This window comes from Trichechus manatus, unplaced genomic scaffold (assembly GCF_000243295.1).
Source record: "Trichechus manatus latirostris isolate Lorelei unplaced genomic scaffold, TriManLat1.0 scaffold00126, whole genome shotgun sequence".
Lineage (NCBI taxonomy): Eukaryota > Metazoa > Chordata > Mammalia > Sirenia > Trichechidae > Trichechus > Trichechus manatus.
In genome coordinates, this window is record NW_004444062.1 from 6,854,644 (window position 1) to 6,870,199 (window position 15,556).

The 15,556-nt window shown below is 40.2% G+C and overlaps 1 protein-coding gene across 5 annotated transcripts in view; it reads right to left on the reverse strand.

Moving 5' to 3' along the window:
* The window catches only part of TBC1D1 (TBC1 domain family member 1), a 276,672-nt gene that overhangs the window by 126,032 nt on the left and 135,084 nt on the right, over positions 1 to 15,556 (reverse strand). For all 5 annotated transcript variants that reach the window (XM_023738964.1, XM_023738962.1, XM_023738960.1 and 2 more), the window contains 3 exons: positions 13,255 to 13,346; positions 8,196 to 8,306; positions 447 to 575 (listed from right to left, as the gene is read on the reverse strand). In XM_023738964.1, coding sequence (XP_023594732.1) covers positions 447 to 575; positions 8,196 to 8,306; positions 13,255 to 13,346 — 332 coding nt within the window. The remainder of the gene's footprint in view (positions 1 to 446; positions 576 to 8,195; positions 8,307 to 13,254; positions 13,347 to 15,556) is intronic.

The following is a 15,556-nucleotide window of genomic DNA, read 5'->3' on the forward strand; positions in this document are numbered from 1 at the left end:
TGAGGTTCACCGTTCAGCCAAAGATTAGACAGGCCCATAAAACAAAATGAGATTAAAGGGGCTGACCAGCCCAGAGGCAAGGACTAGAAGGCAGGAGGGAACAGGAAAGCTGGTAATGGGGAGCCCAAGGTCGAGAAGGGAGAGTGTTGACATGTCATGGGGTTGGTAACCAATGTCCCAAAACAATATGAGTACTAATTGTTTAATGAGAAGCTAGTTTGTTCTGTAAAACTTCATCTAAAGTACAATTTAAAAAAAAAAAACAAAAAAAAAAAAAACTGAATTTTAAATGTAGATAACACTGCTTTAAGACTGAGAAGACATAAAAAAAATTTTGCCCTATTTTGTTTTATGATGAACACTGATGGAATAAAAGCATAGAACTGAACCCCCATTCTCTCTTTAAAAAGGATTTAATTTAAATCAGGAGAAATTATGCTACTTACCCGGGACAAAATACTTTCTAAAGACTCTGTTAAAGATCTCTTTGCTTTGTTTTTCAGCATATCTAGCCTAAATCGAGTGGCACTAGGCGGTAAATCACTTCCAATATTCTCTGCTACGACCTGTGATGTCTGAAAAAGCAAAATAATGAAGCGTTAAGTCAGGTTTTTCTTCTTTTCCTTTCTTTTTTAAGGGGATGAAAAATCCCTAGGGTGCATCTTTTTGACACCAGGCTATTATGCTGATTCTGTCTGTTATCTCATTTCATTTGCTCCTTAGTGACATGGCTTACAAATCCTAAAACTAATTCTGCCTCAAAGAGTTGCTTTGGCTACCCCAAACAAAATGAGGAAATGTGCTTTGAAACCAATCTGTTAAAGTAGTTTAAAGCCTGGACTCTGGAATCAGATTAGATATCTGTCATTTACTAAATGTGACCTTGTACAAGTTACTGACTTTATCTGCACCTCAATTTCCTCTTTGTAAACTGAGACCAACAGTAGTATCTAATTGTAACACTACGTTATTAGAATATAACAGGTAAAGTATGTAAAGCATTGAGCACAGCTCCTGGTACAGGAGTAACTAGTATTAGCTTTTCAAAATAAAGTAATAACTTCCCTTTCGGGGCATTTCAGAGAGTGAGACAAAATCAATTTATCCAGTGAAAAATCCACTCTACACTAATTCCTTCATCTCTTTCTATGGAGCTCTTCTCTTGCACTTCTACTGTTTTCATCATACCCTTCATTCTCCTCTGCTCCCCAACTTCTCTCCCTTAACTGACCATAACATGAAACTCAACAGATAATGGAGTTTCGATATTTTCCAACCACTAAATGAAGTACAAGGAGGTATAGTTTTTTAAAAAATTGCAACAAACATCTAAATTCAATTGCTTCTTACTCATATGGATTCTCACCTGAGTGTTTCCTGCTGGACAATGATTTTGTTAGACAAACATTCAAGCAAACAAACCTCCACCATTACTCTAAACACCAACATAATTTGTTTTTGTTGTTGTTAAATATTTCAAGCATTCAGAAAAGTGTAGAGACTAATACAAAAAATATCTTTGTACCCACCACCCAGCTTCGGCACAGTGAGCATTCTGACAGGTGTTGAAGGGCCCTGGTGGCACAGTGGTTAAGCGCTCGGCTGCTAACCGAAAGGATGGCAGCTAGAACCTACCTGCTGCTCTCCAGGAGAAAGACGTAGCATTCTGCTTCAGTAAGATTTACAGTCTTAGAAACCCTATAGGGCAGTTATACTCTGTCCTACGAGGTTGCTACGAGTTGGAATTGACTCAAGGCTGTCGGTTTGGTTTTGGTTAGTGAACAGTGAGGGACACAGATTCTGGAGCTCCATGTCCAGGCAAAATGCTGGCTTGGCTGTTTCCTAGCTGTGTGCCTGGGCAAATTATTACCTATTGTTCCTCTCAGTTCCTCCACCTACAGATGGAGGATGCACAATGAATTTTCCTCACAGAGTCACTGTGAGATTTAATTACACATAAAGCACTTAGAACATACCTGGCACTAAAAAAAATGTCACCAATCATAGTTACTTACCACGAGGGCAAGGGCAGAATTTTTGTCTTCCGTGGGGGAGACCCAGGTTCAATTCCCAGTCAACATCCCTCATGCGCAGCCACCACGCGTCAGTGGAGGCTTTTGTGTTGCTCTGATGCTGAACAGGTTTCAACAGAGCTTCCAAACTAAGATGAATTAGGAAGAAGGCCTGGAGATCTATTTTTGAAAATTAGCCTAATGAAGACCCTATGGATCACAATGGTCCAATCTGCAACTGATCATGAGGATGGTGCAGGACCAGGTAGCATTTCATTCGATTGCGCATGGGGTCCCCATGAGTCAGGGGCTGACTTGACGGCAGCTAACAACAACAACATGGTTATTAACTATTACATTTGTCTCCTACTTTTAATAAGAAACAAAAATGACAGCCATCTTTGAAGCCTCCTGGACACCACTCTCCCTCACTCCATCCACAGAAATAATCATTCTCCTGAATTTGGGGTTGATCCTATCACTTCCTGTTTCACATTTGTACATATCTGTTATGTTTCCATTAAACATATGTATTGGTTTACATGCAGTTAAAACTTTAAATGAATGATATCATACGGTACATAGCTTTCTTTTTGAATTGTGTTTTTGCTATGGATCCCTGCTGACAGCTGTTCTTTGGCTCACTCACTTCAACCAGAGTACAACGTTTCACTGCACAATTATAACACGATTCATTCATGTTCCCGTTATTAAGCATTTATTTCTTTTTCTTTTTTCATTTCTATAAATTAGACTGCAGTGACATCTCTTGTACACATCTCCTCATGCACACATATGAAAGTTTTTGCAAGGAAAATAAATAGGAATGTCCTTGCTCGGTCACTGGGTTTATGCATTTGCAGCTATACTAGATGTTGTCAAGTTGCTCTCCTAAATGGTAACAATCCATACTCACAGCAGCAGCATAGGAGAATTCATCTTTACATGGTATCATCAGATTTTTAAAATTTCTGCCAACTGATGGGTGTGAAATGGTCTCTCATTTTAATTTGCCTTTCCCTGATTCCTACTGAGATTGAGGATTTTAGATTTGTTCACTTATCTGCCATCCAAACATCCTACATCTTCTTTGAATTCGTGAAATGTTAATTCACCAATGAAGGTTATTCAACACATTTTCAAGGCATAAAAGAGAAAGATTCTGATAATAGGTACAATTGGCTTTGTCCAATCATCTATAGCTCTACTTGCATGAGAGTTAGCACATGCATTAAAACAATGATTTGTTTTTGTTGTTAAATGGTCCCTGACTCATGGTAACCCCATGTATGACAGGATTTGACCGTTGCGATCCATAAGGTTTTCACTGGCTGATTTTCAGAAGTGGATCACTAGGCCTTTCTTCCTAGTCTGTCTTAGTCTGGAAGCTCTGCTGAAATCTGTTCGGCATCATTGCAACACGTAAACCTCCACTGACAGATGGGGGTGGTAACTATGCTTGAAGTGCATTTGCCAGGAATCAAACCTGGGTCTCTGGCACACAAGGTGAGAAATAGCTTAGAAATTCCTTTAAGAAAGGAGATTATCATTTAAATTTGTATTTTCATAGTTCTGAGCATACTCTATAGACACTTCATTTTTGCTTGCTGAGAAATGAATCAGCTATGACCACCAGGCAGGCCCATCCCATGGGAAACACATGCCCGAGGTAACATAAAGACTCACTCAACAAATACTAAGTTCTTGCTACACATTATGCACGACAGGTAGGTGCCTTGCTAGCTGCAATTTGTCCTGCACAATCATTTACCAAGAACAGAGCTTGTCCAGACTTGAGGCAGCCTCCAGGGCAAAGGGGATTAGCCACAAAGGGCCCACAAGGCCTGCCTCCCACTTGACGCCAGTTTACTCACAAAGTGAAAAAGCTGGGGACTTGCTTTCAAGCTCATAATTAAAGTTTTCAAAAAACAGAAGCAAATTGAGTTGACTGGTTTAAAAAACAGAAAAGATATTGGCTTAGAGATTAAAAAAAAAAATGGCGTCAGATAGCAGATCCTGTATACCCACAAGAAAAACTGTTTTGTTTTGTTTATCGGGCCATAAGAATCTCTGAACACTTAATTAAATGCTTCTTCTAGTCTCCTCTACAACCTAAAAGGATCTTTCTATGTCTATTGCCATAATATGGAATCCTCATAAGAAAAATTCACATTTAGAAAATAATATATTCATGTTTACCTTAAAATAAGTATCTAAAAATTTCTCCTTTGAGGATGAGGTTGGTGCTTAGATAAGTTTGCAATGTGGGGACAGTATAGTGAATTATGGAGTCCTTGGGTGGTGCAAACAGTTAAGCACTCAGCTGTTAACACAAAGGTTGGAGGTTTGAGTTCACCCAGAGGTGCCTTGAAAGAAAGGCCTGGCAATCTACTTCCAAAAAATCAACCATTGAAAACCCTATGGAACACAGTTCTACTCTGATACACACGGGGCCATCATGAGATGGAACCAACTCACAGCAACTAGAAAAAAAAAGTGAATTATGGAAGGAAGACCTAGTGATCTACTTCCGAAAATCAGCCAATGAAAACCCTACGGATCACGACGGTCCGATCATGGAGATGGTGCAGGACTGGACAGTGTTTCACTCCATTGTGCATGAGGTCGCCATGAGTCAGGGGCCGACTCGACAGCAGCTGACAGTATCAACATAGTGAATTATACTGCAGTCGCTATACTGCCCATCCCTCCACAGACGGATGAACTCTTAAGCATGAAAGTCTGGAGCCAAGTTTTCAATTCAGATGTTACACTGAAGTTCTCAGCTCAGAATCCATCTTACTTGTGTTGTCAAAACTTATCTTTTATAGCAGTTTTATTCATAATAGCCAGAAACTGGAAGTATCTCAGGTATTCATCAACAGAAGAATGGATAAACAAACTTAGGTATTAATACATGGAATAAAAATGAATGAACTACTGATACATGTAACAACATGGATAAATAGCAAAAACTGTATCCTAAGTGAAAGAAGGCAGGACTAAAAGAATACATACTATATGATTCCATTTATAAGAAGTTCTAGACTAGGCAAAAATTAATCTATTGTGAAACAAACCATCAGCTGCCTGGCACAGTGTGGCGAGAGTTGTGGGGAGGATTCAGAAAGGAATGGGGTGGAGGGCACTTTCTGGTGCGATGGAGATGTTCTGTGTCTCAATAGGATCTTGGGCCACGTGAATGTATGCGTGCCTCAAAATTCATCAAATGTACACTTAACTATTTCTGCAACCAACTGCGTGTGAATTTTTTCTTAAAAAACAAAAAAATATTAAATTCTAGTGAAAGATATGCATGCTGAAGTGTTAGGGATAAAGAGTACTGGTATCAGAAACGTACTCTGGAAGGCACCAAAAAATAAGATGTAATGATAGATGCGTAGACATGTGACAAAACACCTGTAACAAAATGCTAAAAATCACAAAATCCAGGTGGTAGGTACATGAGTATTTACTGCACATTTTTTCAACTTTTCTGTATGTCTGAAATTTTTAATAAAATATTATTTAAAAAAAGAAATACCTATTTACTAGACTATAGACCTAGGCTAATCAATAGATAGTTATATAACATTAAATTTTGTTAGGCTCCTAAAAAATAATCATTAAGACAATATCCTTAGACCTTAGACAAACTGGCTCCACCACTTACTAGCAAAGTGCTTAACCTGTTCTCCATTTCCTTGTCTCTAAAATGGGTACACTACCACCTAGCTCAGAATCTGGACTAAATGGAATAATTCATGTAAAGCACTTACAGCCATATCTAGTAATATTCTGGAGCCCTGCTGGCATAGTGGTTAAGAGTTCAAATCCACCAGCTGCTCCTTGGAAACCTTACTGGGCAGTTCTATTTTGTCCTATAGGGTTGCTATGAACAGGAACCGACCCAGCGGCACCTGATGACAAAGAACGAGTAATATTCTGGCAAATATCTGATAGATGGCAGTTGACTTAATACTATTAACTTTTGTACCAGCTCTGTGACTACAAATAGAAATGATATGTCCCTTGACTAAAACGTGACACTCTCTAGCTTTAATTAGCTTATAGGCCTTTGCCCAATCTGAATCCTTTTCCATAAGATCAAAGGTTTCATTCCTTTTTTTTTTTCTAATTTACAGAAAATAACTCCTTTGATAGTTATCTGGCACAATCATTTTGTCTTTGAAAAGTATGCACGGTGTCACTGCTGATTTGAGGAGCTCGGTGCTCATTTTTCTCGGTCCACTTTGAAGGCCAGTGGCCAGTAAAGTTCACTGTCAAAGCCATGGTTCTACCTCTGCCCAAGTTACATCATAACATATTTTCAAAGGCTACAGGAAATTTCAGGTGAAACAAGAAGTTAATGAAATCTATGTGATTAAACTATCTAAGAGCAGAAAAATGAGAGCAGGAATCTACTGGTGAATCTCAAAGCTTCATATGACTAACTGGCTGCTGCTCTGGCACCCAGCCTGGGGGATGCCCGGCCACATCGGGGATCAGGGTAACATCTCTCCAGACAGATGGGAGCCCGCTGGGTTAGAGCGTTCAGGACCTGGGGAAAGCTCTGTGCAGAGGTCAGTTCTGCTCTGTGAACCTCAGTAACTTTGACATTAAATTCTCTGATGTTTTGAAAATGGAAAAAAATCCATTAAATATATTTCTCCATTGGACTAATACATGCCAAATCATAAAGCTATCACCCTGTTCTACAAAAATGAGCCCACATTTACGTCAAATGTTTAATAAAAGAACAGTTTCCATCCACCATCAAGGCTTCATTTCCCTTTCTAATAGTTATAAATTATTTCAAAACGATCATTTTCCTGTTGGAACAAGTCAGACCAACATAGGAGAAAGAAAATCAGAATAGGGAAAAAGCTACTAGTGGGCCCCCACCCAAAAAAAATAAAGGGGGGGGGGGTGGAAGAGAAAAAAGAACGAGACTGAAAGGAGAACTAGTGAATTAACTGAAAACTTAGACTGGGGGGCTGGCATATTCAAAAGTGAACAGGAGAGTCCAGGCTAGAGGGAGAGGAATTACAACTCATAGTACCCAAAGGCCAAAAACACAGACAACACTGGCCTTAGGTCACTGCTGACAGACTCTACAGCTGGGCAAAGAGATAAAAACAATGTCGGATACTACGTGGGCTCTAAGAGTTCAAAAAAGCACATAATTGCCATAGCCAGCTCAGATGAAGAAATCGAATGAGCAGAGTTGCTATGTGTATGTTCAGGTAAAACTGCATCATGAGAGGTTACCAGAAGAATAAAGGGCTGAATGTATGGAAGAGAGCAAGGGTGAGACACACTACTGAGCATTTAGAATAAGCCTTTAGAATGAGCATTCAACAACAAGTGTTAATTAAAAAAAAAAAAAAAACGCAATATACTTTAGGAAAACTGAGGAATTTTCATATCCTTCACTGACTTTTCTTTAGATTTTCTGGCCAGAGGTAGTCTTAGTAAACACAAATGCACATGGTTTGAAGCTATAATGGTTTATTATAAATTGGCTCACACAGAGTCCAAAAGACATAGGAAAATGGCCCATGGTACCGTGTATACTGACTTCCAAGCCTGAGGCTCTTTGGTGGCAGAGATTTGCAGGGAGCCCCAGCTTCTGACATAGAGCCCCATGAGCAGAAAATTTAAATAGAGTTTATAGACAGTAGAGGGTGGCAGGCGTACTCTGTAGCTCCATTATGCAAAATGGAATTAATGGAAATTCTCTATCTGAATAACAGATAAATCAGGCTTTCTAATATTGTATCTGATTTCTCAGTAATACTGTCTTACATTCACATAGCATTTCTATTACAAATAACTTTCAGGCACTTTATAATTCCAATGATACAATGTTATTTCCGTTTTACAAGGGAGGAAGGTGAGGTGCCTGAGACCGGCTTCCTACAGTCCGTGTAGCTCATGGTGGCAGTAGCCAGTTCTTTAAAATTTGTTCTTGGCACTCTAAGCCACCTCCACTAAGATGTGGACAGAAACTTCTCCCATCTTCTCCAGGCACAATTTAAACATCCCCACATTTACCCTACACATGCAACAAATTTAAATAAAACACAGAGGAAAAGATGTTTCAGAGCTTCATATAACCCTCAAGACTCTGCTTATACAGTGTATGGGTAAAAATTATGAGAAGAGACAAAAAAGCCATACCTGCTTTATCTCCCCAATATGAACATGATCTTTTTGTTTCTCTTCATATAAACATCTCAAGAAAGAAATAATCAATTCATTCTCTCGCTGCTCATTTCTTGGTCTCAATTTCTTTAAAAACAAAAACAAAACCCCAATATATTACATTTATTTTTAATTGTCAACAAAACTGCTAATTATCGCTTTGGACATGCTAATAGCTTCCACCCATCCATTAACTAGTGATTTTACCCAATCATCTCACTAGGGGGCACCAACGATCCTAAAAGTGCACATAATTTTAACAAAGAACAGGCACTCAGGCTAGTGGGTCAGCTTTAGCTTTCGATCTCTGCCGTCCTTATAACCAACATAAATATTTTATATCAGATAGAGGCCTAGTAAAAATATTTAATAAATAAATAGTTTTAAAAACAGAAGGAAAGATCAAAATCTGTGTAAACACTCGGAGGTCAAGAGCCATCACAACTACACATTTATAAACTTTTATGGTTAAGGGAACTGGAAAGAAAAACAGCAACTGAATTCAGGGTCATGGTCCCACATGTAAAATGCAGCAGTCATGAAGTACTTTGTGGAAGCCTCATGACACATGTACTTCCACACAAAATATCATGGCAGGCAACTCAATTTCTTTTCCCTTTTCTTTTTTCCTTAAATTCTATGCCTTTTCTTTTTCAGACAGGGTAGTGGCAAAGCACACACCGGACTATAAATCAGGACATCTAGGTTCTAGTTGTTGCCTACAAGTGACCAAAGGCAAGTCATTGAATCTTAGCTTCCTCATCTGTTAAAGTGAGGATTATAATGAAATCAACTCCAAGGTCTCCTCCCCTCCAGCTCTTGAATTCTTTGGATTTGAGACATCCAGTCAGAGTCAGTTTTTAAAAGACCATCTAATTTAATATGTAATTTTCTCTGAATATGGAAACAAAACTGAATTAGTCTGGAGATACACCGAAGCGTCTAGTCTATAAGCTTTGAACATACGCCTTCTTTACTGGCGATTATCCATTTCCCAGCTCTTCCTCTTTCCCTATCCGGAACGTCTAGCCTGCCCTTTAAAAAAAAGTCAGGGTGTCATAAAGGGACTTGAGTCTTGGTCAACGCCATTCCTGGCAACGTGCTTCCCCATCTAACTAAGGAATAATGATTGTTTCCCTCACATCACAGGTACTAGAAGCAAAGGTAACACCAACCCAGGCCTTCTGGCATTTCTTCTCCTAAAGAAAACAATCATCTTAAAAGTTAAGTTGCTCCTGTTACACAAGGAAAAACAGTAAATGATTAGAAGGGATTGTTTTCATTAAGGACTTCTGTTCTTTCAAATTTTAGATTCAAGGATTAAACATTTTAGAGGCCAGAGCAGAGGCTGTCGACCTGGATTTCAGGCCACGAACCCTGATACTATAAAATGTTCCAGATGTTATATGCAAAAAGTGCATTTGTCCAGACACAGTTTCCATCAGATACTCAAATAAGGAAAGAGATAGTCAAGTACCACAATCCTGATTTCACACTGCTAGATGGAAGAAGATGGAAGGAATACGCAGCGTCACTATACCAAAAAGAATTGGTCGATGTTCAACCATTTCTGGGGGTAGCACATGATCAGGAACTGATGGTACTGAAGGAAGAAGTCCAAGCTGCACTGAAGGCACTGGCGAAACACAAGGCTCTGGGAATTGATGGAGTATCAATTGAGATGTTTCAACAAACAGATGCAGCATTCAAAGTACTCAACTCATCTACGCCAAGAAATTTGGAAGACAGCTACCTGGCCAACAGACTGGAAGAGATCCATATTTATGCCTATTCCCAAGAAAGGTGATCCCACAAATGCAGAAATTATCAAACAATATCATTAATACCACACGCAGGTAAAATTTTGCTGAAGATAATTCAAAAGCAGCCGCAGCAGTATATCGACAGGGAACTGCCAGAAATTCAAGCCAGATTCAGAAGAGGACCTGGAACCAGGGATATCATTGCTGATGCCAGATGGATCCTGGCTGAAAGCAGAGAATACCAGAAAGATGTTTACCTGTGTTTCACTGACTATGCAAGGGCATTCGACTGTATGGATCGTAACAAATTATGGATAACACTGCAGAGAGTGGGAATTCTGGAACACTTAAACTGTGCTCATGAGGAACCTGTACATAGATCAAGAGGCAGTCGTTCAAAAAGAACAAGAGGATACTGCATGGTTTAAAGTCAGGAAAGGTGTACGTCAGGGCTGCATCCTTTCACCATACCTATTCAACCTGTATGCCGAGCAAATAATCCGAAAAGCTGGACTATATGAAGAATGGGGCATCACAATTGGAGGAAGACTCATTAACAATCTTTGTTACGCGAATAACACAACCTTACTTGCTGAAAGTGAAGAGGACTTAAAGCACTTACTGATGAAGATCAAAGACCACAGCCTTCAGTATGGATAACACCTAAACATAAAGAAAACAAAAATCCTCACAACTGGACCAATAAGCAATATCATGATAAACGGAAAAAAGACTGAGGTTGTCAAGGATTTCATTTTACTTGGATCCACAATCAACACTCATGGAAGCAGCAGTCAAGAAATCAAAAGATGCATTGCGTTGGGCAAGTCAGCTGCAGGAGATCTCTTTACAGTGTCAAAAAGCAAAGATGTCACCTTGAGGACTAAGGAGCGCCTGACCCAAGCCATGGTGTTTTCAATTGCCTCAGATGCATGTGAACGCTGGACAATGAATCAGGAAGACCGAAGAAGAATTAACGCCTTTGAACTGTGGTGTTGGCAAAGAATATTGAATATACTATGGACTGCCAAAATAACGAACAGATCTGTCTTGGAAGAAGTACAACCAGAATGTTCCTTAGAAGCAAGGATGGCGAGACTACATCTCACATACTTTGGACATGTTGTCAGGAGGGATGAGTCCCTGAAGAAGGACATCATGCTTGGTAAAGTAGAGGGTCACCTAAAAAGAGGAAGACTCTCAAGGAGCTGGACTGACACAGTGGCTGCAACGATGGGCTCAAGCATAGCAACAATTGTGGAGATAGTGCAGGACCAGGTAGTGTTTCGTTCCGCTGTGCACAGGGTCGCTATGAGTCGGAACTGACTTGATGGTACCTGACAACATACAGTGCTGTCTAAATAAAAAAGAAAACCTACATTAGGGGAGGGATGTGCACCTTGCTTGCTAGAAAGATGTTCCTTAAAGTGACCTGACAGCACTAGAACAACAAGCAGGTTGTTGGCACTGGATGGAAAAGGCCAGGTTTTAACTGTAAGTGCATTAACAGTCGGAAGCAAATTCTCTGTCCATTTCTGAATTCCAAGTACAAAGCACATTAAATTTGTATAAGATCATTGTGTACACAGAACTCTAAAGATGCTTCAAAAAAAAACAAAGCAGTATGTCTCAAGTTGATTCAGAAGAAAATTTAAAGGCCAAATGAGGGAGATAATGTGACAATTACCCTCCAGGCTATTTGTGAAATGAAATTTTCTACGCTTTCTCTCTAAAAACTGTATCAATTCTATCGTAGAAGAGAAACAGCGAATAAGAGAATTCAAACTTCGTCAAGATTACGGCCTACAAACCCTATGGGGCAGTTCTACTCTGTCATGTGGGGCTGCTGAGTCGAAATCGTCTCCCCAGCACCTAACGATGAAAAACTTGTGATTAAAAAGAAGAAGGTAATCGTTTGATTTCTTTACACTAGCAGCAAACAGATCATGGACTCCATCTGCATAGTGTCTCCCCCAAGGAGGAAGAAGAGAGCACTTAAATCCACTGAGTTTCTATCATTTTTGTTTTTAATGACCCTTCTATTTGTTGAACTCCTAAGCCCACCCCACTCCCAATAAAAAGATATTTATTCTTTGTTCTGATGTGTTCTCCCTAGCAAAGTGCCAGGAAACCGTAGAAAACGCCCCTCAGCTAAGGTAGACGTGAAATCTTTTATGAACTCAGTGAAGAATCACAGGGAACAGACTACAGGCATGCCAGCAGATGCAGCGAGGTCTCCCCAAGATACGCTGCATCTAAAGGATGAGAGTTAATTTCTAGGTATTCGTGCAGAAAGCCAATGAGCTTGGGTTTTTTTCTTTTCTTTTTTAGGTTGATACACTATATGCATTCAGCAGATAACATGAGCTAAATTTATTTTCAAAACAAAACAAAAAATGAAGAGGAACAATTATGTTCAGTTTCACATAGAAAACATTGCCTCCTTCGACTCCCACATTTAGGGCTGAATTTCTGAATGGACAGTGGCTGCAGAGGTTTCCCATTGAGCAGACAAGCGTATGTCGGCCAGCATCAGGTCTCCTGTCCTCCAGAGTAGTGTGGTCTCTTATGGATTGAACTGTGTCCCCCCAAAATATGTGTTGAATTCCTAGCCTTATACCTCTGGATGTGATCCTGTTTGGAAATTGGGTTTTTCTTGTGTTATGTTAATGAAGTCTGACCAGTATAGAAAGGATCCTAAACCTAATCACTTCTGAGTTATAAAAGACCAGAATAGACAATGTCTCTTTCTCTCTCACACACACACCCACAGGGTTGGGGAGCAGACACCATACGAGGATCATCTATAAGCCAAGCAATGTCAAGGAGGCAAGGAGAGCCTGAGGCTTCCAACAAGGAAGGAATTGACACCTCCAAGACCCTGATTTGATCTTATAGCCTCCAGAACTGTGAGAAAATTAATTTCTTTTCTTTATAGCCACTCAATTGTGATATTTGTGCTACAGTAGCACTGTAACTAAGATAGGCTCTTTCCACTATACAATTTCCTTTCCCTGGTTCTAAAATATTTCTTTCAAGCTTTTTAGGAAGAGGCTTCCCCGTTTTAGTCACTTTCGCCATGAAAGCTGAGATGGGACTCTGCCATTCTGACCTGTCCCCTGTGCAGGGGCTGCTGAACGTAAACCAAGAGGAACTCAGTGCTGCCTCCTCAGGTGTTACAACGGCACCAGTTTGCTATTTTTCAGAGATAACATTTCACGGGTAAGCTGCCTGCCTTCTTTCCTTCTGGAAATTAAAAACAAGTACTGTACCTGAACTTCCTCAAAAATAGTTGCTTGCTCCTGGTTAGTTAATGTTGTCAGATGTTTCTGGAGTTCTAGTTTGGTTTTGGAAGTATTCATTCCTATTAAGAAATGAGAAAAAAAGAGAGACGTGAAAATACTCTATGTAAAAGTTATCAGGTAGAGTGAACACCTTCCATACACAGTCCCTTTACATCCTTACCTGCCTTACTTCTTGCCATTACACAGCATCTCAACTTGCTTCAGGCTTTCAAGATTTTATGGAAATTCTAATCAATAATGATGATGATAACAACTAACACTTTTTAATTGAGCCCTTATGTACTATGCACCATATTAAGTATTAGGATATTATTCTACTTAATTCTCAAAACAACCTGATGAAGTGCATTCTATTATCCCCATTTTACAGTTAAGGAAACTAGAAGCCCAGAGAACTTAATTTCCAACCACACCAACCGGGACTCTACTTCATGTTTGTCTGATTCCAAATTACTTTCTTCCCCACATTCTGGGTTTAAACACCTCACACCATGAGAACACTGTCCTCAGAAAGTAATAAATTCTCATGGAGTCCTTACGAAAAACACGACAACTTCTTAAGGAAAACATAACCACTGCCAAAAGAATGAACAAATCTGTCTTGGAAGAAGTACAACCAGAATGCACCTTAGAAGCAAAGATGGCACAATTACATCTCACATACTTCGGACATGTTATCAGGAGGGATCAGTCCCTGGAGAGGGACATCATGCTTGGTAAAGTAGAGGGTAAGAGGAAGACCCTCAACAAGATGGACTGACACAGTGGCTGCAACCACGGGCTCAAGCATAAGAACGACTGTGAGGATGGCACAGGACAGCGGTGTTTCATTCCGTGGGACGTAGGGTCGCTATGAGTCGGAACCAACTCGACAGCACCTAACAACAACTGGGCAGTTTGAAAACTGACCAACATTTTTCTCTTGCATGTTAGGTTTCCTTCACATAAAACTGACTCATTTGGCTAATGATTTTCCTTTTACTGCCACATGTTTACTATTCTTAAAACCGTTCAATTAACATTATGAAGAGTTGAGAAAAAGTTGTAACAATAAAGTCACGATGTTTAGTGCCTGTTACAATTTGATATATTAAAAAGTTCCTTTCCACACATATATGATTCACACTCTGTTTTGCCTTTTCTTGGTATTATGGATTAAATTGTGTCCTTCCAAAACATGTGCTGGAATTCTAATCCCTATACCTATGGATGTAATCCTGTTTGGGAACAGGGTTTTCTTTCCCGTGTTAATGAGGACATATCAGTGTATGGTGTGTTCTAAACCTAGTAACTTCTGAGTTACAAAAAAAGCAAATTAGACACAGAAGCAGGCACAGACGGGGGAAACAGACGCTATCTGAAGACAAGGGAGGCAGATCCATGTACAAACCAAGGAACTCCAAGGATTGTTGGCTACTAGAAGCTGAAACAGACAAGGAAGAACCTTCCCCCAAGAGCTACATGCTGAATTCAGACTTTTAGCCTCCTGAACTGTGAGAAAACAAATTTATGTTCTTTATAGCTACCCACTTGTGGTATGTCTGTTACAGCAGCACTAAGGAAAAAGACACTTGGATGACCAGAGGTAAACATTACACATGCTGAGAAGATTCAGAATGAAAGGATTTGCTGACCAACCACCATGGATACGGCTGCTGGTTACTTTTATTCCAAGTGTAGTCCTGCCCTCAGCCATCTGCCACTGTCTTTTCCTTGTCCCCAGCGGGTGGGCTGCTGGGCAGGGGTGTGGTAAAGGCTCTGAGCTGGAGAACAGTGTCACATACACCTACATAACTAAGGATGACCAGGAGTGCAGCCACAGGCAGAAACAAAAACACCTGCAGAGATCAGCACAGAGGAGCCCGGGAGCCACCCAGCCGCAGCCAGTGACTTACCCACAGAAGAAACAGGGACCTCAAAAGCGTGACTTTCATTCTACAGATGAGTTTAGCGAGGTCTAGAGAGGTGACAGGGCTCGTCAAAGGTCAGGAAGCCAATCAGCCAATGCCCCCAGAGTCAACGCACCTCCCTTCCTTCCACTGCAGTTAAGGCGTCCCTCCTAACAGGGCTGCCTGGGACAGAGGCTGCTGCCCCTACTCAAGCCATTGCTGCTATCTTGGCTCCCACAAAGTTGTTGGGTTTTTTTTTTTTTTTAAACCGAGAAAATTCTAAGAGGCCACCATAAAAATAACAGCCAACATTTCCTAAGTGATTGGTATGCCACTTTGCTCAACACTTTACCTGCACTATCTCATTTAATCCTCAAAAT